Genomic DNA, 27,214 nt, shown 5'->3' on the forward strand with positions numbered 1-27,214 from the left:
GGCTCCGGCACGGGCTCGGGCTCCGGCATGGTGCAATCCGGCCTCGTCCCGGGAGAGCGGGGCCCGCGTGCGGGGCCGGCGCCGGGGGAGCGGCGGCAGCGACGGTGGCGGTGGTGGCTGCAGGCGCAAGCAGGCGGCAGGTGCTAGAAGCGGGGCTGGGCGAGGTGTGTGCCCGCTGGGCTCCGGGGCCGCCGCTCCCTCGCTGCCCCCATCTTTCCCTCTCTTCGGGATTCCCAGCGTGTCCAGCCCCCTGTCTCCGCGCCCCGGCCCATGGCGCCCCGCGGTTGAGCCGGCGCCGCCAGGGACCCCTCCCGCGGGCCTCCCCGGGGCGCGCAGATCCCGGAGCCGCCCGCCCACCCTCCGCGGAGTCTCCCTCCCTTCCTCGCCCGAGCCGGGCGGGACCATGGCTGCTAAGCTGCGAGCGCATCAGGTGGACGTGGACCCGGACTTCGCGCCGCAGAGCCGGCCGCGCTCGTGTACCTGGCCCCTGCCGCAGCCCGACTTGGCCGGCGACGAGGACGGAGCGCTGGGTTCAGGGGTGTCTGAGGGCGCCGAGGACTGCGGGCCGGAGCGCCGGGCTACGGCCCCGGCGATGGCCCCAGCGCCGCCGCTGGGCGCGGAGGTCGGACCGCTGCGGAAAGCGAAGAGCTCCCGGCGGAACGCGTGGGGGAACCTGTCCTACGCCGACCTCATCACCAAAGCCATCGAGAGCGCCCCGGACAAGCGACTCACGCTCTCGCAGATCTACGACTGGATGGTCCGTTACGTGCCCTACTTCAAGGATAAAGGCGACAGCAACAGCTCGGCGGGCTGGAAGGTGGGAGCGTCCGGCTGGGGAGGGGGGCTGGGGTCGCCGGCTGGGGATTCCAGGGGCCGCTAGGTGCGTCCGGATTCCCAGTGAGCCGTCGGGAGGGAGGCCCCGGGGCACCCCTTGGGGTCACGGAGTGTGTGCCCGGGGAGTGGGGCTGGCCGGCAGACAGGCGGGGGCGTGCTGGGAGCAGCTGTGTGCGTGCTCTCGATGCAGGGTGGGAGGTCTGGTGAGGTGACAAGGGACTGCTACTTTGAAGCACCCCCGAGGGACACCCCCACCCCATCCTTGGCAGCAGAGCAGAGGAACCCGTTTCCAGGCCTCGGGTATTAGGGGGCCCCCTCTTCACCCCCACGAGTTTGCTTTGTGTGTTACTCTTGTTTTACCCTGTCCACCCAGGGCACCCTCCTTAAAGAGCCGGAATAATGATTTGGGGCCAGCCCCTGCTGTCCCCCCAAATCTTTCCCACTGTCCTCCCTGGAGCTGGCTCCAGGGTAAGGAAGGAGTGCCACCCTGAGCCCACAGTTCTTCCTGTGGTGTCAGGAGTTCACCCTAGGGCACCAGCCAGCCTGGGGTGGGGAGCTGGTCAGGTGAGCTGGGATCTGACCTCTCCACGGGGCAGCTCTTCTTCCCCCTTGCCTGGGTCAGCATGGTGATGACCTCTGCTGGTGTGAGGGCAGGGTATTGAGGACTGGGGATCTGTCCCTGCCCACCCCAGGCTGTCTTCCACTCTCCTGGCTTTCCCAGCCCAGATGGATTGGGAGGGGAGGGGAGGGGAGGGGAGGGGCAGGGGCACCCCAGGAAGGACTCCGTGCCATCCAGTGGAAAGGGGGGAGCCATCTTGGGAGAGGACAAGGGCTTGACTGGATTGTGGCCTCCAGACCCTCCTCTGGCCGTCTTGTCCAGGAATGGGGATAGTTGGTGCCTTTGCAGAAGGAGGAGGTTGTAGGGGCTGTGCCTAAGGCCTCTGAGCTGTTAGGCCTCCTGTGGGAGAGGGGTCTCTGCAAGGGGGGCTTGCCTAGATGGAGGGAGGGAGCTGTGCCTAGTGGTGGCTGCAGACAGGGTCAGGGGAAGGAGGTGTGCCAGAGGAGGAGGAGGCCTGTGGACGTGGACAGCTCTGGTTGCCCAGTGGCTGCCTCGTAGGGGCCACAGTGCTCTGACCTGGGGGCGCGTGACTCTCAGGCTTCGTGCTGGCTGCTTCTCTGTCTCTCTCTGACCACTATGGGGGTAGAGGCACAGGTTGGAGGCACTCACGTGAGTCTCCCTCCACACCCTCTCTCCAGTCCCCTTGGTCTCAGACCCCACCAGAACACTTATTCCTCCTAAGTGGGCACTGCTTTTGGGTTTTGCAGCTTTGCTCCCACCTCCCTCCCTGTCCCCATGCATTGTCCCACTGTTCACTTCTCCCTGTAGATTTCCTGTCCTCAAGAGCATAGTGTTTGGATGCCTCTTCCAGGAAGCCTTCCCTGACCCCTTTTAGCTAGCTAAGGACTCCCTCTTCTCTGGCCCTCTCCCCGCCTGTCACAGGGCTCAGTCTTTTGTGTCTTGTTTCATTTCCCTTCCCCACACCCCCTTTAGAAGACAGTGGCAGTGTGGGAGCAATCTCTGTGCCCACAGCAGCCAGCGTAGAGCACTGGGGAGCCGTCAGTGCTTATCTGGTGAGAGTGTGAGGAAAGGGGTGGCTGGTGCAGAAGATACTGAGGCTGGGGAGGGTACTGTGGGCCAGAGTAAGCTAGGAGGGCTTCTTGTAGGAGGTGGAACTCCACTTGAGCTTGATGGATGAGGGCTGGTGGGGGACGCTGGCAAGAGGAGACATGGGGCTGGATGCTGGGGGAGAGCTGCAGTTCATGCAGGGTCTCGGGGTCAAGCCCCATGCCAGGCACCTCCGGGCATCGTGTCCGGTGTCTCCTTTAGTGCCCTCAGCAGTCCCTGAGGTGGGTTTTACTGTCACCATTTACAGAGCTGGGCGCTGAGGCGCAGAGTGGAGGAGTGAACTGCCCAAGGTCACACAGTCGGTAGATGGGAAAGCTGGACTCCAATCCAGGTGTGTCTCCCTCCGAGGCCCCATAGAGTCTCTGGAATAGTGTCCTGCTGGCACTGGGTGTGGGAGGGCGACCCAGCTGGCTTTTGAACAGGGGCAGGTCTAAATCCTAGAATGGGACTGGGAATGTGCTTGGAGATATAACATAGTCGCATGAGTTCATTTCTCAGGTGGTGTGACTGAGGCCCCGGAAGGGGATGGAACTCCTTAGGTCGCTGGTGAGCGGCAGGCCTTGGATGACGGCCCAGGTCTCCTGCCTACCCACTGGAAGTGGTTACCACTGCACCACGGTGCTGGGGACACACTGGTCCTCCCTGCACCTGGCTCAGGAAGGAAGGAGCCCTGGCAGGCGGGTCCTGAGCTGGGGCATGGGAGAGGGAGCCTGAGGCTTGGGCTTGTGACCCAGGCCCTGGCCGAGACCACCCAGGCACTGGATGAGGGCTGTTCAGGGGGGCCGCTGGCCTTTCCCATCTCATTCCCTCAGTGGCTGCCCTCATTCTGCCCCACCCCCCATCCTTTTCCTCCTCTCATTCCTGCTCCCCACCCCACCCCACCCCACCCCACCCCATTCCCATTCAGTCCCTCCAGGAACCCAGTGGAGGGATAATCCCCAGCTCCTGGGGCCAGTCTGTGCTTAGCAAGGCTTCTGTACACCTCAGGTGCCAGGCCTGGGGCCGGGGCCCATTGTTCCTTCCTCCCTCCCCTCCCCCACATAGGTGTTGCACCTGAATCCTTGGGGTGTACCAAACCCTGTATTAGATGGAGGATGGGGGACCAAAGGGGAAGGCGTCGGGCCTGCCTTCAGGATGCATCAGGGCTCCACACCCAGGCTGTGTATTTTACAGGCAGGAAGGGCTGGGGATGGGGGCAGGGGTGCAGGGAGGGCAGGTTAGACCCCCTGGGAGCCCAGGCAAACCCTCACAGAGAAGGTGGCACTTGATCCGGGCTGTCTTCATTGGGGGGCAGAATTTGGGAGAAAGTCTCTCCAGGGATGTTGACTGCATACGTAAAGGCAAGGAGGTAGAACTGTACTAGACCACTGGGCGGGCCAGGCCAGAACCAGTAGCTCCTAGGGACGGATGGAAGGTGGCACAGGAAAGGCGGAGCGGGCCTGATCAGGAAGGGCCCACATGCTTGGCCTTTGCCCTGTGGTCCCACCTCTGATGTGGGGAGGTAGTCAAAGGTGCTGAGGATAGAAACAGGAGGAGGCAAGATCAGCAGCAGGTGCCAGGATCCCCAACAAGCTGAAGCCTGCAGAGAGGCTCGGCTTGGTGCTGGAGACCCCCCCGAAGAGGCTGATAGTGTTTCCCTCAGGGTGGAGGGTCTCCAGGCCCTGGGTGAGGGCTTGGACAGGAGGTCCTCCTCCCTCTGCAGTGTCCTAGAAGTGTGTTTGTCAGACAACCGGGTAGAGCCTCCCACTTCTCGGATGCTCCAGCCCCATCTTCCCTGGTGCACAACTCCTCCAGGAAGCCTTCCAGGCTGCTATGGGTCCTGGTGCTCCTTCCATTTAGCGGCCCCTGGAGTTGTTCTTCCTGCTTTTGTGTTTCCTGGCTGCCAGCTCCCCTGAGAGCTCCCAGGCCAGGCCTGGGTCCCTCCCATTCCAGTCCCCAGGCTTGATGGGGGAGGAGCACAGTGGATGGGGACTTCCCTTTTCCCTCAGGGCCTGGAGCTGCCCTGTGGTTGGGGGATGGGGTCTTGAGGGGTGGTGCTACCCCCATCTGGCCGAGGCTGGCCAGTAGGTCTTAGGTGGGGTGGAAGGAGGGACCGATGGAGAGACCTCTGGGAGAGGGGTCCTGTTACAGCCAGGCTGAGCAGTAGTTGTGAGTGCAGAGGGCTCCCGCTTCTCGCCTCCTTCCAGCTTGCTCCAGCAGGGCTCCCTCCTCCTTCTTTGTCCTCCGGGGATCCCCAGCCCCAAGGGCTGGTGGGGGTGCGGGAGGAGGCGGTGTGAGCCCCGGTTGGGGGGTGTCCTCACCCCCCGCACTGCACGAGCTGGGGGCTGGCAGCTGCCCGCCTCCTGGGCACGAGCCCGTGCCAGCCGCTCCTGGCACAGTTGCTGGCACGCCCGGCAGACTCCCACGGCCACCTGCTCACACCCACCCACGAGCGCTGGCGCGCTGCGGGCCCTTCCGGCTTCCCGGGCCTCCCGGCGCCCCTCCCCCGCCGCCCGGCTCCGGAGCCCCCACCCCAGTCCTCTGCTCCCCGCCGGCCCCCTCGCTCCCCGCCAGCCCCTGGGCCCGGCCCCCTCCCTGCGCAACTTGGGGAGCTCTGGAGTCTGGGTTGCGGGGAGGCCCCCTGGGTTGCCGCGGGGAGAAGGGGGGACGCGGAGACAGACAGACGGACAGACAGGGTGAGGGCCCCGCCTGCCACCTGGCGCCGCTCCAGCGGGACGATGGCGGGCAGCGCCGTGCCAGGCGGTAATTGCAGACAGACTAATTTAAAGAGATGAGACGGTTATTTTTAACTCGTGTTAAGGTAATGAACGGCGCGGGGGGTTTGCGGGTTCGAAAGTTCAGCGCCCCCCCCAGCCCCCACTTTCTGCGGGTCGGGGCCCCCCTCTCTGCACACACCCTGAGGACTCCAGCTTGGGGACTGACTGGAGTTGGGGGCCTCTGCCAGAGACGGGCGGACTGAGAGGGCCAGGAAAGAGGCGCCCCCTAGTCCAGCGCAGATCCGTTCACATTCTGGCCACCATGTTTCCAGAGGCACTAGCATCCCTGTATCCCAGGGGGAGAAGTGACTTGCCCTGGGGTCACGTCCCTAGGAAGTGTCCGGCCTGGGAATTGAACCCCTTTCTGACCCCCAAACTCAAGCCTTTTCTGTGCCATTGGGGCTGGAGGAGGGGGCTCGTGTTTGGATCTTGAAAGGGTGCAGGCTCGTTCCGGGTAATCCACAATCATGTCTTTGAGCCGCAGTTGGTAGTGGCCACCGCACAGGGTCCTGGGGGTTGTGGAACCCCCCTCTGTCTGGGTCCTCCGAGGAGTGGGGGTGGGTGGTCATGAGCTAGGTGTGGATATGAGCTTCTGGGATAGGACGTACTGGCTATAGCAGGGGAGCCCCCTCCTCACCTCACTGTCTCCCTTACCTGTGGGAGGCTCACCAGCAGCCCCTCCCTATTTGCAGCCTATGAGCTTGCCTCCCAGCTTGGGGGTGGGTACGCATGCCCCCCCCCCTCCTTCCACCTCCAAATCAGACTTCAGGTCTCTAGGGAAGGTGGGAGTCATGGAACCCAACACTACTTTCCAAGCCTCCTTCCCCAGCTCCTTCCCCTTCTCACACACCCCTGGTGACTGAGTGGCTGCCCTCTGGGACTGCCCATTGTACTGCAAGACAGGTCTTAAAGTTGTTAGCACTTCCTTCCTTCTCCCTGGCAGTGGTCCAACCCCCTGGAGCATCAGTTGTGTCCTGGTATATTAGTTCAGCTGCTTGGGGTCAGCTGGAGCTGTGGAGTCGGAACTGCTGAGGGGTGGACAGAGCATCCACAGAGCACCCGTGAGGGAATGTGATCCAGTGTGTGAGCTGGAGCAAAGCTCTTCCCCATTCTGGTCCTTGGTGTTCTCTTGCGTGTCCAAAGGGCCTTAACTGGATCCCTGGTTCTTTCAGGCTGCAACTGACACAGTTGGGTTCTAGGAGCCATGAGGGGTTAGTTGGGACCCAGGGCACAAAGCACTGATAGGATTTCTCATGGGTGCAAGCATATGATTGATTACAGGTGTGGATGGACTTGAACTTGGGATTCCTGCTTGGGGATGCCTCCCCTGCCCCTGGCAGTACCAAGATGGCAAACATTGGACACAATGAACGGAGTGCTCATGGCAGTCTCAGCGGGCCCCCGGAGCAGGCAGATGGGGGGTGCAGGGTGCTGGGTGGGCATTAGCTAAGGCTCTGGGCCCTGGGTAGGGTGCTCAGGGGGACAGCTGGATCTGGAGCGCCCCCCTTCCTCCTGGCACCCTGGTTACCATGGAAACCAACTCCTGTTTGGGAGGGTTTGGCTGTTTGCTGCCTCTCCCCACCCCCCAACCCATATGTGGAGGTGGGAGGGGGGCCAGGTGGCGTGTGGGGGAGGGGCCTCCCACACCCTCCCCCTGGGGCCTCCCTCTTTGCAGAGAAACCTTTCTGGTCTCTAAAGAGGGGTGCCTCTTGTGGGAAGGGGAACAAGAATTAACGTCTGGGTGCTAGGCAGTTGGGCACTTCGCATACATTCTCTTTTTATATCGTCTCTGGATCCTGCCAGATATGTGTTAATAGCCCCATTTTGCAGTTGAGGAAATGGAGGCCAAGAAAGGTGAAGTCACTTGGCCAGGGCAGCATACCTGGGATGAGGCCGAGCCTGGATTTAGACACAGACCTGTCTGTGTTCCCCCTTGTGCTGTGCAGCCTCAGCCCCACACACCCTAGTGCTCCTGTGCCCCGAGGCTCACTCATGCTCCAGAACCCTCTGGGGCTCCTCAGTTCCCCTGCGAGCCAACCAAGCTCAAACTGCTCTGTTTGGACCCCTGGGCCCTCAGCTGGCCTTGGCCAGGCCCTGCCCGCCCTCCTGCTTTCCCTGCTGCCTACGATCTCAGGACACCTTTGCATTTGCCACTTTCACACCCCATACCTGCTGCCGTTGTCAAATGCTCATCGAGGGAGCTACTGACTCATGGACTGATCCCTTGTGACACCCTTCAGAAACTAGGCTGGGTGCTTGGGTGGATTGAATACAGGCCCACCTCTCAGGTGATTCTGGAACCCACTACATCTCTCTGAGAATTCCTACCTTAAATCCTTCATTGTTGGCAAATGTGGTTGATGATCCGAGTCACCTGGAAGTTTTTAAATAAATAATACAGGTTTCTAGTCCTAGTTCAGTGGCTCTGATTCTAACAGGTCTGTCTAGTGACGGACCAGATCCTGAGCCAGTGCCTCAGGTGGTAGTGTCCCGAGCTCCTGCTTGTACCTCCCTTCTGCTCCCAGTGTAGACCAGCTTCTTCTCCAAGCAGGCGGCCCAGGTGAAGCCCCCTCCTCGCCTCAATTTTTTGTTTCCTCCAGAGAATTGAAAGCCATGCAGTCAGGTCCAAGGGACTGACTCCACAGCCCCGACACCTTCCCCCTCGCTTAGGAATCACACTGCATAGACACAGCTGGAGAGGATGAAACTAGCAGCCGGGGCTGACACCCTGTGCCACTGGGAGCCTTTGGCTACAGGAGGGGAGGATGCATGTTGGTGTAAATTCTCAGCAAGCCTCTGGAACTGGACCAGTGAGGAGCTGAAAGTCACAGCCCCTGTTCTCTGATAGCTCCCTGTGTGTACAGTGCCGGGTTGTTCCCACAGGGTCCAGTCCAGAGGCCTTAGCATGACACTCAAGGCCTTGGCACCCTGGTCCCAGTCAGTCTCTCCAGCCACATCACTCCGACCTCCCACCTTCTGACCCTCGAATTAGCCACACTGAACTATTCTAGCCGGGGATTCAACCGCCATGTGCCATTACACATGCTTTCGTCTAATTCTCACAGCACCCTGTGAAGCTGGTACTGTGACTCTACCAGTTTTGCAGAGGAGGAAACTAAGCCTAGAGAAAGAAGGTGGCTTTCACTGTATCCTGCTGTAAGCGACAGAAATGAAATTCCCCAGAGCTAACATCTCCCTAGCCCAGACTGCTGGCCAGGCCTGTCCAAGCTGATCACGCCCTCCCTGGGGGATGACTCCAGGGGTACCTGGCTCCCTTTCTCAGACAGAGCTCCCTGAGGGCAAGCCCCAAGCAGCCCAATGTGGTGTTTTCTCCCCACTCCCCACACCATTTGCAAGCCCAAGGCTGCTGACAGCTTCCTCCATTCACCTTAACTACAGGTGTAAGCCACCCAAGACAGTGCTGCTCAGAGGAACCAGACTGGCTCCCTGACCTTGAGTGGCCCACAGGTCAAACTGGGGAGGTAAGATGAGGACTCCTGAATTTGATTCAGGATAAAGATGGCTCAGGGTCATGAGGGAAGGCCACATAATGAGCCCTGGGTATTCGGAGAATACCAGAGATTGTCTGGGGAACCAGACAAAGGAGGTCAAACCCTCCTTTAGGAGCCCCATGGGGTCCGGTTCTGTTGGTCAGAGCACAGCAGGACTCAAAGCTAGGGAAGCAAGCTGGGCTCTAAAGGAGAGCAGTCTTGAATATCAAGCCAGGGAGCTGGCACTCCACGCTGGGGAGTGATACAGGCAGAGAGATCATTCGAGGATGGCGTGGACAGGGGGAAAGACTGGCTTGGGCATCCAGTGTGGGCCTGGTACTGGGGTCCAGGGGAGAAGATGAGCCTGAGACGGTAGAGGCCCAAAGAATCCAAGAAGCAGGCCTGAGGTCCCTTAAGGATCTTAGAAGTGAGACAGGGTGGTGGGCTTATAGGAGTCTTGGAGGCAGTGGGCAGGAGCGGAACCTGGCCCTGGGTGGCCTTGGGCAACTGAGCCTCAGTTTTCTCCTCTACAAAGTGGGATAATGATAGGACTTATGCCCGAGCAGATGTCATTACTGCTATACGTTGCTCTGAGAAAGGAAAGGAATCCCTTCCCCACTGCTGTGTAGGGCGGGGATCCTGGGCCCTGATCCTTGAGAGACACTGACTTGTGCGAGTGTATGTGTGTGCTGGGGGCCAGTGGTCCTTCCTCTGATGCCTCCCTTTCTGTCCGAAGGTGTCGGCTATTCAGGATAAGCTTCAACCTGCCCCCACTTGACCCACTGCTTTCTGGCCTGCAGAGCTTTCCTCAGGGCTTGGGAGGGAAGCAGGCAGGTTTTAGGCTCTGTATTTTCACAGATGAAGGCAGTGGTTTGCTCAAGGTCACCCTTGAACCCAGGGCTGCCTGCCCCTGGACACGGGCTTCTCTTTGCCCACTGGGGAGGCTGTGTGACCTTGGGCATGGCCCTTCCCTCTCTGGCTCTCTGGCTCTCTCCCATCCAGAGATCCGAATTCCCCTCCCCCAACACTCTGGGATGCTGTGTTGCCTCCTCCACCCCGTCTGTCCCCTCCCCCTGTCCTCTGCTGGCCTTGCCTTCTCTGTAACCTGAGCTGGGGCTGTGGGGGAAGGGGGCTTGCCCTCTGCCAGAGGCACCTGCCAGCAGAGCAGATGTGAGGGGATGGAGGCCCCCTCCCCCCAGGGGATCTCAGGCTTTTAGCCCAGCTAGGCTGGGGCTGGGGCATGCAGCCCTCAGCACACCCAGCCCTGGCCTCTGGCCTCTACACCCAGAGCTTACCCTGGGCACTTGTTCATTTTCCAGCGGACGTTCATGCTCCAACGTGTCCCGCAAAGACCTCTCAGTATCCAGAAGACAGATGGCAGATGAGGGCTGGTGCCCCGGTCTGGGTGGGCTGCCTTGGGCTCCTGGAGCCCCTTGGCATGGGGACAGAGGGCCAAGGGCAGCCCCTGGGGGAGAGGCCAGTGTCTGTGCGGGTGGCCGTGCCCCTGGGAGAGCAGATGGTTCTCTTGGCGCTGTGCCCACTCTTCCTCTTTCCCCCCTAGGAGCCAGCCTACAGGGCTGGGGCACAGCTGCTGGGCCCTCCCCAGAGCTGGGCCCAGGGCAGGGCTGGGTGAGGTCACTGCAGCTGCTCCCAGGGCCTGGGGCAGGGCTGTAGGGAGGTGCTGCCTACAGAGGGGACAGGGCTCAGATTGAGGAGAGATAGGGAGAGGCCTGAATGGCTTTGCATCTAGGGATCCCCATCAGTCTTGGACGAGGGAGGCAAGAGTCTGCGGAGGAGTTGATGAGCCAGCATGGACAGCAACCCCCTCCCTCCCACTCCTACCCCAGGCCCACCTGGGAGCTTCTACCTGGCCTGGGCGCCTCCTTAGAGGCATCTCAGGGTGGGAGGAAGAACAGGGGCCCTGGGTGTGAATTCCTGCAGCATCACTTATACCACGTGACCTTGGGCAGCTCCAGGTGTCTCTCGAAGCCTCAGTTTCTCATCTGTGAAATAGGCACACTGAACCAACACAGAGGCTTGTTAAAAAGACAGTAAGATTTTAAGCGTTGTGGCAGCATGGCGCGTAGCACACGATGAATGTTCAGTAAATGGTGGTTTCTCTCCTCCCTTACTTTGCTAAATTCTCCCGAGGGTCCTGGAAGCGCTGAGGAAGAGCAGGGAGGGGGCAGAGGCAGCTAGAGCTGGCGGGGAAAGCAGGGGTGAGGAGGAGGAGGCAAGGCCTGGAGCTCTGGCCTGAGGTTTTGCTGAACAGCAACAGCACAGAATTGCCAGGTCTGAGCGGTTCACAGCCGCTGAGAGCTCCGTCCTGTGTGTTGACTTACTATGAGCCAGGGGTTGCTCCACAAAGTTCAAGTAGCGAGGCCAACTCATACACACTCGCACTCTGGTTGGTAGTTCTGTTTCTCTGCAGTGGCGCTGAGGTAGGAGCGGCTACCTTTGGGACTTGCAGAGGGAACGGGAAAGATGTCACAGAGCTTGCCTTGGCAGAGCAGCAGGAACCAGCCCAGCAGAGACAGAAGGAGGGGCAGAGGGAACAGGAGTGTGCAGAGACATGGCGGTGTCAGACCTCTAGGGGGGCTGGGGCCCAGGGGGGCTGAAGGGAATGCGGGTGGTGAGGCGGGAGAGCCTCAGAGGGCCCGTGTATGTCAGTCTGGAGTTGGACCCAAGCCCACAAGTGATGAGAAGCCATGGGCTTTTGGGTAGAGGTGGGCCTTGACTTCTGCTGCTGGTTTGCTTGTACCGGGCTTGGCGTATGGGCTCCGCTATCTCTGGGGTAGGCGTGGGGGATGTCTTGGGACCTCATGCCTTGCGTTCGACATTTTGCTCCTCCTGGCCCCTGGCTGCCCACTGCTGTTCCACCGCTGACCCCAAGCCCAAGCACCTGTTGACACCTGTAGCCCTGATGCCCCCGCCACCTGCCCTCCTCCGCTACAGACCCTGCTACCGAGGATTTGCACACGGCCTCAGGCCTCTCCAAGTCATCCCTTTCAGCCTGGAAGCCTGTCCGCGCTGAACACCCCAGCTTCAGCCCAGGTGGCAGAGCAAGTGACCCTCAGAGAGACTGTGACTCCAAGACAGGCGTGTGTTGCTGGCCAGCCTGGGGCCCCGGAGTGGGGTGTGGGATAAAGGTTGGGACGGGGGCTGCTCCTAGGGCTCTGAGTCAGGGAGGGGATGAGATTCTTGACAGATAGGTTCTCATCCAGGTCCCAGCCCTCCCTGTGAATATCACGATTGTTACCCTCTTTTATAGGGGAGGCCCAAGGTCCCATGAATGAAGTTGGGATTCCCACTCTGCTCCCCACCTTTCTTCATGCAGGAAGGAGGGGGAGGGCAAATGTGAGTCATGGAGGGGGCCAGAGAACTCACACGGCCCCAGGGAGGCACTCAAGGGAGGAGCTGGAGCTGGAGCTGGATTGGGTAGGCAAGGTCCGCTTCCTGAGCGAAGGGCTGAGCTAAAGCTGGGACAGTGATGAAACCTGGAGAGATGTCCAGACCTGGCTTTGGGATTGGACGGATGGACATGAGACCTAAGACTAAACCCGGGAGGGTCCTGGCATTGCCCAGATGTCAGGAAGGCCAGGAGGTAGCATGGGACTCGTGGTGGGTGGGGGACACAAGACTTGGGTCTCCTGCCTGACGAAATCCAGGAAGCTTGGGCTTGAGAACCAAAGCGGGGATGGCCATTGGGGTGGGCAGCAGGACAGTGTCCCTGCCACGTGGGGGAGGGCATGGGAAGAGCCCTGGCTTTGGAATCCAACAGCCCTGAGACCCAGACCTGGCTCCATAACTTCTCAGTTTTGTGGCCCCAGGAGTCATTGAGCCCTTAACCCTCCTGAGCGCAGTTTCCCCACTTTGTAACATAGCGGTACCTATTGGCAGAGTGGTTATCAGGCTTGAAAGAAGAAATGTATCTAAAGAAGCCAGCCTGGGTCTGGCACGTGGTAGGTAATGGTAATGCCCTTCTCCTGCCTTGGTATTTGAAGCACGTGTCAGTGGTGTGCTAGACCTGGCTTGCATGGGCTCATAAGAGCCAGTCCTGCACACTTTTCCCAGTTCTATAGTCAGTGATGTCATGCTGGCAGCTTAAAGTTGGCTGCGATGGGAGTATCCATGCTGCAGAAATCAGCAAAAGCTACAAATCAAATCGGGTGGGATCTTTTCTCTACTGGAGAGCTGGAGGAAGTCAATCCTGTGGGCCCTTTTTAGCCCGAGAGGGGCTAAATGGAAAGTGGCTGGGCAGAGCAACCTAGGACTCAAGGTCTGCGGGCCCTGTAGGGCCGGTGGAGATCGGACATAGTCATAGCACCAGGCAGCCCTCTGTAGGCAGGGGACAGGGACATTGCCACATTCTCCCTCCCCCCCCCCCCCCCCGCCTGCCACCGTCCTGGGGCTCTGGCAGGCTCTGGCTTGGAGGAGGAACAACGGATGGGGTGAGCTATCAGAGAATGGAGCTGTACTGGGAGGAGAAATGAGGTTGTAGTGGAAGATAAACGAGGTTGTACTGTCAGGGAATGAGGTGGTACTTGGAGGCAAGGTGAGGCTGCATTATTAGATAAATGAGGTTGTACTGTCAGGGGATGAAGAGTACTTGTAGGAGAGATGACGTCCTGCTGGGCCAGTCGGGTTGCACCGTCAGAGAACACAGCCCACCACAGGCAGAAGGAGAGACTCCGACTTGGAGGATAAATGAGGGTGTCCCGCTGGATAAATGAGGGGGCCCGTCAGGTGAATGGAGTGCTGTTAGCAAATGAGGTTGTACTCGCTGGATAAATGGGACTGGTGTGCTGGATAAATGGGGTTGTGCCGTCAGATGAATGCATTACTGCTCGTGGGCGAAGGGTGTCCTGGGAACAGATGAGGGTGTCCCGCTGGATAGATGAGCTGCCACCACCAAATGGATCAGACCCTGTCCGTGAGGGAGGCACCGTCAGCAAGGACAAGGTTGTTCTCTTCCCACTGGAGTGTCTTCCGGCCCGGGTGGGACAGGCTCTGAGAAACCTTGGCCGAAGCAAGCCCTGGATTACTCCAGTCTATCTGGGCAGCAGGAGGGAGCAGGATGGGGGCTGGGGAGGGCAGCCAGCTGCACGTTCACCTTGCAAGGCCTTCTTCAAGTCTCTCGGAAGCCCTTATCCTTCTCTGCAGTTCCCTCTGGATCGTACTGCTCCCGACTTGTTCCATCCCATGCTTGTCTCTGGTCCTGTGTTCCCTTCTCTCAGCCCAGTTTGGGGAAGCCCCTCTCATGTGCCAGCTACTCTGCGCAGTTTCCTTTCGTTCTGCCTGCAACATGGTGTTAACCCCCCTTTACTATCTCTCTCATTCGTTCAACGAACATTTATGAAATACCTAGTATGTGTCAAACACATGGGGTATGGTAAAAATGGACAAAAATCCCTCATGAAACTTATATTCTAATGTGAGGGGAACCAGACGATAAGTAAGTACAGGGGCGCCTGGGTGGCTCAGTGGGATAAGCGTCCAACTCTTGATCTTAGCTCGGGTCATGATCTCACAGTCTGTGAGTTCAAGCCCTCCTTCGGGCTGTGTACTGACAGTGCAGAGCCTGCTTGGGATTCTTTCTCTCCCTCTCTCTGTATCTCTCTCTCTCTCTCAAAATAAGTAAAAAAGATTTAAAAAATAGTACAGAGTATAAATTATACATTAAAAAAATTTTTTTAAACATTTATTTATTGTTGAGAGAGAGAGCACAAGCAGGGGAGGAGCAGAGAGAGAGAGAGGGAGACCCGAATCCGAAGCAGGCTCCAGGCTCTGAGCTGTCAGCACAGAGCCCGACATGGGGCTCGAACCCATGAACCGTGAGGTCATGACCTGAGCCGAAGTCGGACACTTAACCGACTGAGCCACCCAGGTGCCCCTAAATTATACATTTATATGATTGGTATATGAACTTATTAATGTACAGATATATATAAATTATTAATTTAGAAAGTGATCATTGCTTTAGAAAAATTTAGAGCAGGTAAGGGGGCCAAGAAATGGCAGGGAAGAGGAGCAAATGGTAAGAGTGGTCAGGATGAGCCTCACGGCAAAAGATGGTATCTGAACACAGACTCGGAAGAGAGGAGAGATTGATGTGGGTCTGGGTGAACGGTTTTCCCCTGAGACAGAGGCCCCAGGGTGGGATTGTGCCTAGCAGGTTCAGGGAACAGGAGGGAGGGATCAAGCGGGACAGTGTTAGGGGAGGAGTCTGAGGGGTCACGGAAGGTCTTGGCAAGGTCAAGGTGGGTTATGGCAAGGCCTTTGTTCTTTACTCTGAGATGGGGGGGGGACGGGCATCAGAGGGCTCTGGGCAGCACTGGACGTGATCCAAGTTATATAAGGGATCACTGTGACTGCTGGGTGGTGGAGGGCTTTAGGGAAGTTAGGGTGCAAGCAGGTTGCTGTTTGAGGAAATAGAGGTTCAAAGCACCTTGCCCCAGAGTTGCACTGCCATGGAGCCCAAACTGGAATCCAGACCCAACACCAGAGGCCATGGACTTTACCCTGCATCAGCCTCCTCTCCCAGGTGGGTGAAACCCCAGGGGACCAGCCAGCTGCCCTAGCCCGGGCTCTGAGGGAGAGTGGGATGGGCATGGATGTAACCCACTGTCCCTTCCCTCTGCCCCGTGATGGTCTCCCTCCTGCTAACCTGCCCCAGGCCTGCGTGGAGGTGCGGGAGGTGTGAGGCCCCAGAAGCCAGGCCCAGCTCTGGGCACAGGGGAGCCCGGGCATGCCGGGGCTGTGGCTGTGGTGGCGGGTTGCTAGGTGACTCCAAGAGGGAGCCCTGGTTACTGCTGCCTGGCAGAGGCGCCTCCCTCCTCTGCCGCCCTCACCTCCTCCGTGGCCTCTGGCCTCCCAGGAGGCCTTGTGGATGAGTCGTGATCTGTGCTCGCCACTGGATCTCGGCTGAGAGCTCTGACTGGTACCAGGTGGTTGGGCCCTGAGGAGCCAGACGGGGCTTCAGGACTGGGACTTCCTCAGGGGCCACAGCCCTGGTGCACACCTGGTACCCAGCTCCACAGTCAGAGGGCTAGTCCTTGCCCAGCCCTGGGCCACCTCCCTGGGTGACCTTGAGCGAGGTACGGCAGCCCTTTAGGCCTCAACTGCCCCATCTGGCCTGCAGAATCCCCTCCACAGGGGCCTGGTTTTCGGTGAGAGGGCCAGGGGTGCTGAGCCGGCCTAGCTCCGGGCAGCCCATCCCCGCTCCCTGGTGGCTTGAGTGTGTAACACTCAGTTTTGCATTAGATTCCCTATACCAACAGAGTTCCCCTATTTACAAAAAAAAGAAAAAAAAAAAGTTTGAAAGCCTCTGGACTGGATGATTTCAAGCACTTGCAGTGTCGACAGTTGGCACAGCTCATCGGTGGCCAGGTGGGGGAACAGGCCCGGAGAGAAGGACAGGCTTGCCCAGGTGAGGCTTGGGGGAGTGGAAAGAGCACCATGCTGGGGGCCAGGAGGCCTGTGCTCAAATCCCTGCTCTGCGACCGGGTCCTGGGCAACCTTGGGCAAGTCCTTTCTTCTCTTTGGGTTGGACCAGCAACGGTTTCAGACTGGAGCTCAAGCCCCCAGGGGTACCTGGCCAGGCACGGAACAGAGTGGGGAAGGGTGCAAAGCTTCATAGGCCCAGAGCATATGCTCTTGGTACAGATAATCTAAAACATTATTTTTATATTCACGAAACTTAGATGCATTATGAAGTACAATGCAAAATCCCCCTGAATGCTAGAAATGGAAGCACAAGGCTTAATAGGAAATTTTGACCTTGCAACGTGCCCCCAGTCCTCCCCTGCTGCCAGCTTCTAGGGATAGTTTACATGGAAAGTTTGAGAAGCACTAGAGTACTGGCTTCCTAAGATTCTTTGGAAATTCCCTGACTTGTTTCCCTCTCCCGTGGTGGAATGTGATGGCCTTTAGTCTCAAAGTGAGACTAACCCGAAATCCACACCTGGCTCTGCCATTTGAACTGTGTGACTGGCAGCTTACTTAGCCTCTCTGAGCCTTACTTTCCTCATCTTGAGATAGGGATCACAATCCCGGACTTGGATGGAGTTTGATAGAATACATGAGATAAAGTGCTTATAACACCTAGGGCTGAACAAGCAGGTACTGAGTAGGTGCCAGCACTTGGCAATGTCCTTCCTTCTCTCCTGCTGCCAGCACTCAGAACCAGGCCGGCACGTAGTGACATTGATCATTGATAAAGAGTTGTGTTCCCTGACCAACCTCCAGCTGGAGAGGCTAGGAGGTGGAGCCTCTGGTAAGCCAGACAGTCCCTTGGGGAGAACTGAGGCCCCTGAGGCCTCTGAACACAGGTGTGGAGGAGGGGCTAGGGAGCCAGGTGTAAGGGCAGGAGTGGGAAGGGGGTATCTACTTAAGGGAGCACCATTCCCTGGGGGTCTAGTTCCCCTCTTCTCAGGGCCCCAGGGGAAGCCAGGCAGGGCAACGCTGAGAGGGGCCTTGGAGTTGTCACCTCCCACGACCGGAAAGTGCCAGCGATAGAGAGCTGGGGTGGGGGTGGGGGGGGGGCAGGGCTTGAGGGGTCAGGTCCTTACCTAGAACTGGGGTGAGAGTGGAAGTATATCCTGGGTGACAGGAAGGACCCCTCCTTAGGGAGACTGATGGGAAGGAGGCAGGAGGGAGGGCCCTCACCCGTCAGTGGTTATGGGGCTGGGCAGAAAAATGAATTACGATTAGGTCCATGAACTGGCTAGATCTGGGTAGTACCTGGCATTGCTGCCTGTGGGATCCTGGGCAAAATTACATCATGCCTCTGGGCCTCTGTTCCCTGGTACAGTGAGATGGGGTAATGCCAGCTTCCCAGACTTGTTGGTGCCTACCACAGTTATACTCAGGACACGATATTAGGGAGGTAGAGACAGAGCAGGTCTGTTGGGTGATCTAACAGTGTGGTCTTCTGGCCAGAGTGAGGGCTTTAACCAATGTTTACCAGCACCTGGTGCATTCACCGATCGGTACCCACACACATGACCTCAGGTAGTGATTTTACAGCTTTCTGAGCTTTCATTTCACTGAATGGTGCCCATTTTTGCCAGAGTAGTTCACTGAGGCCCTGAGGCTCATAGAGATTGAGTCAGTAGCCCATGGTCACGTAGCTAGGTGGCCGAAAAGAGCTAGGCATCCCGCCCAGCTCTTCTGATAGCCAAGCCCATGCTGTTTCCACGGCAGTGCCTGAATCCGGAGGTCAAGGCCACTAGGTGGTAGGCCCCCAGGCTCAGCATAAGTTCTACTCCTTCAGGTGCCTCTGGGGAGCCAGGTCATTGGAGCTGTGGCCCCCTCCCCACCTTCTTTGCAAAAGCGGGCCATGACATAGGGAGCACTAGAGGCTGGCACAGCAGAAATTTAGAAGAGAGGGTGTGCAGGGTGGCAGAGGTAGAGCCCAGGGAGGTACCCAAAAGGGCTGTGTAGCCTTGGACAAGCCACTTCAACTCTCTGAGCCTTGATCTTCTTGTTATAAACGGGGATTATGCCACTTGATTCGTGGGGACTTTGTGAAGCTTCCACCAGGAAGGGGCTTTTGGGAGCAGAGTTACTGTGCGTCAGGTGGTCAGGAAGGGAGGGCGGGCTGGAAAGCTGGGCTGGCCTGAAGGTGGGCACTGTGTAGAGGTGGGCTCTGAGGTCCCCAGGGCTGATGGATGTGCTCTGAGGAGCTTGCTGGGATCCAAGACTTCTAAGGGTTCACAGGAGCTCACAAGAGTTGGGGGAAATTTTGGAAGAGTTTCGGGCCCATACCCACCTTAGAGACCCCCAGCGTATTCTGCTTTTCCTGGCCAGGCCCTCCCAGCAAAGGGTTAACAGTCTTCTCTACCTGCAGTTGCATTTTAAAGACACGAAATTAAAGCAGGTAATTTATTCTCCCCACACACGAAAGAGCAATTAGTTCTAAACAGGGCTTAATCAGTCACCGCGAGATTGATTTCTGGAGCCCTGGGTTTTCGGGCTCCTGGCGCCATGCCAGGCTGGGGAGGGAGGGGGCAGACAAATGAGCCGCGGAGGCATGAGCCCTTACATAATCTGCTGGGGGGCCCTGGCAGCCTCGCTAGCCCCAGGCGGGGCGGGGCTAAGCTGGGGAGAGGGGGCCCTGCTTCAGCTCCTTGAGAGTAGCCCTCAGGGTTTGGCCAGGCCTCCTGGGAAAAGGCCAGGCCCAAAGCTCCAGCCCCACCCTCTGGGCAGTGGAAGGGGGGCGGTTCTGGGGTAGAAAAGGTGGGTATTCCTGTCCAACCTGGTACTTACACCTGTTCTCCCACACACACCCCACCCCCACCCCCACCCCCGACCCCATCCACCCTTCATTTCTGTTTGCTCCCACTGCCCGTTCTGGCCCTTCTACTTCCTCTCTCGCTTTTCTATTTTCTCCCCCTCCTCTTTTCCATCACTTCCTCCTCTTTTCCCATGGTCTCCTTGCATCCCACTCCCCCACCCATGTCCTTGTCTCTGGCCACAGAACTCCATCCGGCACAACCTGTCGCTGCACACCCGTTTCATCCGCGTGCAGAACGAGGGCACGGGCAAGAGCTCCTGGTGGATGCTGAACCCCGAGGGCGGAAAGACAGGCAAGACCCCGCGGCGGAGGGCCGTGTCCATGGACAACGGGGCCAAGTTCCTGCGCATTAAGGGCAAGGCGAGCAAGAAGAAGCAGCTGCAGGCACCTGAGCGAAGCCCCGATGACAGTCCCCCAGGCGCGCCAGCCCCGGGGCCCGTGCCTGCCGCTGCCAAGTGGGCCACCAGCCCAGCCTCGCACGCCAGCGATGACTACGAGGCGTGGGCCGACTTCCGCGGCGGCGGGAGACCCCTGCTCGGGGAAGCGGCCGAATTGGAGGACGACGAGGCCCTGGAGGCCCTGGCGCCGTCGTCCCCGCTCATGTACCCGAGCCCGGCGAGCGCGCTGTCGCCCGCGCTAGGTGCGCGCTGCCCCGGGGAGCTGCCCCGCCTGGCCGAGCTGGGGGGCCCGCTGGGCCTGCACGGGGGCGGCGCGGGCCTGCCCGAGGCCCTGCTGGACGGCGCGCAGGACGCGTACGGGCCGCGGGCCCGGGCGGGGACGCCCGCCTACTTTGGCGGCTGCAAGAGCGGCGCCTACGGCGGGGGCGGGGGCTTCGGGCCTCCGGCGCTGGGCGCGCTGCGCCGCCTGCCCATGCAGACCATCCAGGAGAACAAGCAGGCCAGCTTCGCGCCGGCCGCCGCGCCCTTCCGCCCGGGGGCGCTGCCCGCGCTGCTGCCGCCGCCGCCCGCGCCCAGGCCCGGCCCGGTGCTGGGCGCGCCCGGGGAGCTGGCCCTGGCGGGAGCGGCCGCCGCCTACCCTGGCAAGGGCGCGGCCCCGTACGCGCCGCCGGTGCCCTCGCGCAGTGCCTTAGCCCACCCCATCAGCCTTATGACGCTGCCCGGCGAGGCGGGCGCCGCGGGCCTGGCGCCGCCGAGCCACGCGGCCGCCTTCGGGGCCCCGCCCGGTGGCCTCCTGCTGGACGCGCTGCCGGGGCCGTACGCGGCAGCTGCCGCCGGGCCGCTGGGGGCCGCGCCCGACCGCTTCCCGGCCGACCTGGACCTCGACATGTTCAGCGGGAGCCTCGAGTGCGACGTCGAGTCCATCATCCTCAACGACTTCATGGACAGCGACGAAATGGACTTCAACTTCGACTCGGCCCTGCCTCCGCCGCCGCCTGGCCTGGCCGGGGCCCCGCCCCCCAACCAGAGCTGGGTGCCGGGCTGAGGGCCGCCTTCCCTCGCCCCCGGGCGCCCCGCCCCGCCCCCAAGGGGCTTCTGTCTTCCCGTCCTGATCCCCTGGGCCCCATCCCCATTCCAGCTTCACGGGGTGGGGTGGGGTGGGGTGGGGGGATCCGGGAGGCAGCCCCAGGTCTGCTAGAGAAGTCCCTCAGAAGTTTACCCCTGAGGGAAGTGGTAGGGAGGGGCTGGGGCACCTGCCATTCGTGCCCAAACTCCTGAGACCCGCTCCACCTCCCTCCTGGGGCAGGAAGCCTGGGTGGAGCGGAATTTCGGGCTGGGTGGGAGTGGGGACCAGCCAGGCGGGCTGCTCTGGTCGGCGATGCCAACCGGGAGATGTGGCACGGGGCCAGAGGCGGTCTGAATCTTCGTTTCATTTGTGAGGGCCGCGACGGATAGCCCACCCCAAACTCCAATCTGATTCCCAACTCACCTTCCCACTGGTCTTAGCCCCACCCACCCAAGCCAGGAACCCCCTCCCGAAAACACCCACACCTACCTATTGGCTGTTCACCCTGAGCTGTTTCCCTTTAGCCCTAAGCCACCCTTAGAGCCCCCATACCCATGATTCAGCCCCTCCCTCCTATCCCTGCAGGCCCTAACTTCTCCTCTCCTCTCCTCTCAGGTTGGAGTCAACCCCCCCCCCCCCCACTTCCCCCTGCCCCCAGTACTGGTCTCAGCCTCTCCAGCAGGTCTCAGCTCCGGATCCACCCCCCAAACCAACACCCCTTTCTCCGTTCCAGTCCTGCCTCCTCTCCCGTATTTATAAGTGTCCGGTCGGGGCGGGCTGTGGGCGCGGCGTCCCCGGCGCATATCGTAGGCAGTGTACCGTGGCCGTGCCGTCAGCGTGTGCGTGTGCGTGTGTGCCGTGTCGAGGCCGTGTAGAGTGCATTGTACAGCATATTTTCATGAATAAAATTGTTTTAAATATTTCCCGCGCCTTGGGCTAGCAGGGGTGGTGGTGGCAAAGGAGGATAATTGGCAGGAATCGTTGCGGGAGGGGGGTTGTCCCTGTGCCTGAGCCCCTATTGTGGTTTTGTGTCTCAGTATATGTCAGCGTTCACTGATGTCTGTCTGCTCAACACACATTGGTTAAGCGCCTACTGAGTTCTGGACGCTGGCGATGTGCCTGTGTGGAGCTCTGCACCTGTTTGTGTGAACATATGCATGCAGGAAGTTTCTGGTTTGGGGAAATTCTGTCCTGAATACATAAGCCTGAGAGGTTGGGAGAGAAGGCACAGATATTCATTGAGAACCTGTTCATGTCGGGTCCTGCATTAGGTATGATTTTTGTTCCCATTGTACAGATGAGAGAAGAGGACCTGAGAGGGAGAATGGTTTGGGAAGGCCTGTTGGGATAATGGAAGGGAGGCCTTTGGAGGCACACAGACTTCTCTTTGAATCCGCTCCCTGCCACTTGCCAGCTCGGTGACCATGAGCAAGTTTTCAACCTCTGTAGCCTTACTTTCCTGGTCTAGACCACAGGAGTAGCATCCCAGAAGGTGGATTTTGGCTGAGGAGGAAATGAGGAAGGTATGTAAAGTGCTCAGCCCTGCACTCATTCATTCATCCATCCATGGAAGCTTCTGTGGGCATCTTTATTTTCTACTTTTCCCTCACTTCCCCATAGTGAGCGCCTTTAAGTGCCAAGGTCTTGCACCGAGCATTGGGACTGCCAGAGAGAGCATCATAGGCACAATGTCTGCCCTCAAGTAACTTAGAGGCTCAAGGGGACACAAGTGAGGAAACAGATTATCGATCAGAGCTGTGATGAATGGAGGAGACAGGCTGTGCGAATGAATGACCCTGCCACACCTGTCCCGGGCTTGAGGCATCGGGAGGTACCTGGAGGGGGTGCTGTCTCAGCTGAGCCTTGAAGAGTGAGTTGGCATTGGGAAGGGAAGGGATTCAGACAGAGAGGGAATGGCATGTTCAGAGGCCCAGAGTTGAGATCACGTGGGTTCCAGAACCAAAAGCAGTGTAGTGTGGCCAAAGCTCCGAGATGGAGAGGTTACTGATGCCGGAGAGGCAGATGGGCCAGAAGAGGGAGAGGATCAGTGACCGGGCCAGCGGTGCTGTTGGTGACTCAAACCAGGAGGGATTGGGGAGGGCAGTGGGGGGAGAAGGGGAAAGGATGAGTTCCCATAAGTTTTGGATAGAGAATCATTGGGACTGGTTTGGGATTGGACACAGGGGGTGAGGGAGAGGGAAGAGTGAAGAGGTGTCTGGTTTCTAGTTGGGCACTGGACAGACAGGGCCATTCCCTGAGAATCGAGGCAGGAGGAGCCCAGGGGAAGGTGGCATGCCCAGCCTCAGACAGGCTCCATCTGAGTTAGATTCTATGGAAGCCTTGGGATTTGGGAGGGTTGTTCAGCACTGTGTCCACTGTGTGAATGGCAGTCCCTGGCACTGGGCAACATGGTGGCCTGGGGATGTTCAGCTGGATCGTGGAGTCAGAAACCCCGGAGAGGGAAGAATCAAGAGCACAGAGGTTGTCACGGAGGTGTTAGGAGTGGCTTGGGGGATGGTGCTGAGTGGGAAGAGCAGGGCGGCCCCAGGGCTGCTCCAGGGAACACCTAAGAACACATTGGCACAGGAGGAGGAACCCACTGGCTGAGAAGAAGCAGCTAAAAGGAAGAGAAGGAGGAAACCCAGGACACTGAGCTCCTAGAGTGTGAGGAGGGCGTGGCCCTAGAAATAATGCCTAGTGCTCTTACCTTTGGGAGCCTCACTTTCTTGGTCTGGAAGTTGGGGCAGACGCAGCTGTCTCAGACCCATTTTGAGGAGTGAACAAGATTGGAATTATTCTCTGAGGTCATACTTCCAACAAGGGGCAGAGCAGGGGTCTTGCCTACACTGTGTACCTCCAACGCCCAGGCTTTCCCATGGCCCCCACTGCTTCTGGGCACTGCACCCACCGAGCTCGGAGCCAGGAGAACCTTTACAGGTCCTGGGCTAAGGGGGGGGGGGGGACAAGACCTCACTGTGGGGGTGTGCTGGCTGTCCTCACTGGGTCGGGAGCCTATAGAGGCTGATGGACTATCCCTTGGGACAGATGCCCCAGCCCCAGCCCACAAGCAGACTCCAGGAGAGCCCAGCTGGGTCTGGGCTCCATATGGGCTGCAGAGCTGCTCCCACCCCGAGCTGATGGAGGGTGGGCTGCTGGTATGCGTGTGCAGGTCTGTGTGTGTCCATGTAGCCCCATAGGCATTGGTGTGGGCCTGTGTGCACGTGTGCTGGGTGAGGGGCAGGCTGGGTGATGGTTGGGGTCTCCCTGTCTGTGCGCATGCCTGAGTAAGCTTGTGTGTGTGTGTGTGTGTGTGTGTGTGTGTGTGTGTGTGTGTTGGGAATTACAGCGTATCCATCTCCCAGTGTGCCCACATGTGCGCCCGGGGCTATGGAGTCTGTGCACTGCATGCTTCCCTCTCTGGGTGTGTCTGCCGTCTTGGCACATACCTCTCTCTGGGTGCACCAGAGAGAGGTGGTAGCCTGCCAGGAGCGTCTTCTGGGCTGCTCTGCTGGGGGAGGGTTGGGGAGGGAAGCATCGGGACACTCCCTACCCTGGGATGGGGCCAGGCTCATGAGCAGGGAGCAGCGAGACCACCTCAGAGTAAAGATGCCTCTGCCAGGCTCAGGCCACTGGTATTCCAGAGCCAGCGTCTGTCCTGCTGGGCCCCCTCAGGAGAAAGGGGACAACGCCCCTGCAGCTGGGGGGCTGCAACTGGCCCTTCTCTGCCAGCCTTGGAGCCCAGCAGACGCGCCCCCCTCCATGCCCACTCCCTGGGAGGCGTCTGACACATGATTTATTCATAAAAAGCCATTATTTGTGCCAAAGAACTGAGCCGCTGCTTTTTAAGTGCTGATAATGCTCTCGGCCTCCTTGCCTCTCCACCCCCCACCTCCTGTCTCTCTCCTCTCTCTCTCTCTCTCACCTTCTTGGGGCTTCCCATCCTTTCTCCTCCCCTTTTCTCCCCGCTTCCCTCACCTCCCTTCCTATTCCTGTATTGTTCTCCTCACCTCTCCTCCCATTTCTTCATTCTCCCCCCGTCACCCCACTCACCCACTCCACAATCAGGGGAATCAGGCAGGGCGGCTAGAGGCTCAGAACCAATTGTCCCGGACTGGGGAAGCCAGCCTGGAGTCCAGGGCTCCCCACCCTCCACCTCAGTCTTCACCTCTTCGGGACTAGGGCAAGGCGGGAGGAGGAAGAGCCTGCTGGGAAAGGCAGGGGGAGGGTCTGCGGAGGCTGTCATAACCAGCTCCCCCTAAAGGCCATGACTTTAGCCCCCCCATTAGTCGCCCCAGCCTCCCAAAGAAACGTTCAATCTCAAGAGCAGTGCCCTTGCTATGCAAATGCAGATTCTTGGCAAGCTCTGTGGGCCTTGTGCCCCCCTCCCCCCACCCTTGTGGCCCCTAAGTGCCCCCTGGAGAAATTCTAGAGCCACCATTACTCAGGCAGTGCCAGGAGATCCTGGCATCAAGGGCGGCACTTGGGGTCCTGTCACTGATCGCCCTCTGTGCAGACAGGAGGCAGCAGAACGAGTATCACAGATGTGAGCGTGGATGCACACTCACACAAGGTTCTTAGAAGCAGACATCACAGATCCACGTGTGTGCGCCCTCATGCTCGCACGTGCACACACGCAAGCATGCACACAGCCACACACCTACTCATGCAGACGGAGAGTCATTCCTCCCCTGAGCACCTGCAGCGGGGGCTGAAACTCTTTCCCCATTCAGGTCCCCGTTCGTTTGTTCGCTCACTCGCTCAGTCATTCATTCACTCATTCATTCATTCTTTCAACTTTACTTTCACACCCGCACTGTGCCAGCACCAAGGCTGGGCACAGTGGTGGTGGAAATGAACATGACTGGGTCACAGGGAGGGGAACTGGAGCAGAGGGGCCACTGCGCCCCACCCCCAGCAGCCTTGGGCTGGGGGTTAAGCACCCAGCAGGCAAGGGGTTAAGTCATTTGGCATCCAGAGCTGGAGCCATTAGGCCTCCTAATTATGAAATTATCGAGGTCCTCAGGTGACTGCTAATTTCACACACACTGTTCCTCTCACGGCTAATGAACGCCCGCAGAACCCACGCCTCGTCTTTCCTGCTGAACAGTGACCTGCAGTTAATGAGCTCAGGAAGGCAGACAGGCCACCGGCTGGGTGGGTGGGGCGCCAGGCCTGAGGAGGGGGCCCGAAGAGGGGCTTCGGGGCCCAAACCCAGACGGCGGTTTGCAGGACTGGCTAGGCCAGGGGCCGGAGGAAGCAGGGAGAGATGCAGACCTGGGGAGGGCTTCAGGTCGTGCCGTCCTGGCAGGAACACGGTGGAAGGTGGGGGCAAGGAGAAATGGGTCGTAAGTGGTGGGGAGGCGAGAGCCTTTCTGCTAGGTTCTGGGCCCCATCAGGGTTTAAGGGCCGGCCAGGAGCAGCAAAGCTTACGAGGTGGGAATTGGTGGTGGGGGGGGGGGGGGCGCGGCACAGTCCTACCGTGATGCTGGGGCTGGTGATGACTCTAGGGGCTGGCAGTGCTAATGGTGAGATAGCAATGCCGCTGGTTATGATTTCTAAAGTTTTGATTTTTTTTGTTAAATTAAAAATGTAACGCAGAAAATTACCCTGCAAAATCTGAATGAAGAAAGAAAAAGTAACACACCCTGCTTGCAATCTTAGACGGGGGCAGTGCCAGAGCCCAGGTCCCTTCTCCCTGGGGATGCAGTGGACCCTTCAGGCTGAAAACTAAATAGGTTCGAAGGCCCTACGACCTGCCCACGGGGAGGACCCTGCCCAACTCGTGGCCCACCAGCCCGATCAATGCCAACTGAGTGGTGCAGCCGCGAATGAGGAGAGCAAGGGGGTGACAATCGTGGTCTGGGCCCAGGGTCCTCTGTTCTAGCTTTTTCCTATCCTGTAGCCTTGAGCAAGTTCCTTTCCCTCTGGGCCTCCAGAGTAAATGATAGGGTTGGACCAGGGCTGTGTTTGCAAAGGGGGTGGGGCTCGGCTCCTGAAGAGCTGCCCCCGTACTCAGCTTGAGTTCGCATCAGTGACCCTCTCCTGAGGCAAGCACCCCAGGCCCGGGGACGGATGACCACCCCCCTTTGCTCCAGGCTTGTGTATTTGTGCGCGGTGTGCACGAAGGTTGGCATCACTCCATCCTCTTGAAGCCGCCCCCTCTCGCTCAGGAATAAGAGGGGCATCCTGTCTTCCCACAGCCCTGACGGCAAGTTTCCACTCTGCCACCACCTCCTGCGTGTCTGCTTTTCCACCTCAGTTTCCCACCTGTCAAAGGTAGGTAATGAAAGTGCGAACTCACTTAGGACGTGACAAAGATCTCAGAGGTTGTCGCTGCTACCATGTGACCCCGGGCCTGACCACCTCTCCCCTCAGGTATCCGTAGGGTCTCTTCTGGACAGTCAGCTCCATGTTGGGGTGGGGAGTGTCTGAGCCACGGGTGTTCCCGGGGAGCAGGGAAGGATTGGGAGGCTGGGAAGGGCCTCTCCGCCTGCACACGGGCACACACCCCTGCATCTTGCACGTTCCTGCTGGCCCTTTGAGTGCATTTTCCCGTTTGACCCGCGCAACATGAGGCGAACGCTTTTAACATCTCCATTTGTGAGAAAACTGATAGTCGGAGAGGTTAAGCAGTTATCCCAGAGTCACACAGCTGGAAATGGCAGGGCCAGGCCTCAGACGCAAA

The 27,214-nt window shown here is 59.2% G+C and overlaps 1 protein-coding gene across 1 annotated transcript; it reads left to right on the forward strand.

Moving 5' to 3' along the window:
- The first annotated feature begins 403 nt into the window (after positions 1-403).
- FOXO6 (forkhead box O6) lies at positions 404-20,508 on the forward strand. Its single transcript, XM_030327260.1, has 2 exons — positions 404-817; positions 19,249-20,508. Exons 1-2 carry the CDS (start codon positions 404-406, stop codon positions 20,506-20,508), a joined length of 1,674 nt encoding a protein of 557 aa, XP_030183120.1.
- Positions 20,509-27,214: the final 6,706 nt, after the last annotated feature.

This window comes from Lynx canadensis, chromosome C1 (genome assembly GCF_007474595.2).
Source record: "Lynx canadensis isolate LIC74 chromosome C1, mLynCan4.pri.v2, whole genome shotgun sequence".
Classification (NCBI taxonomy): Eukaryota; Metazoa; Chordata; class Mammalia; order Carnivora; family Felidae; genus Lynx; species Lynx canadensis.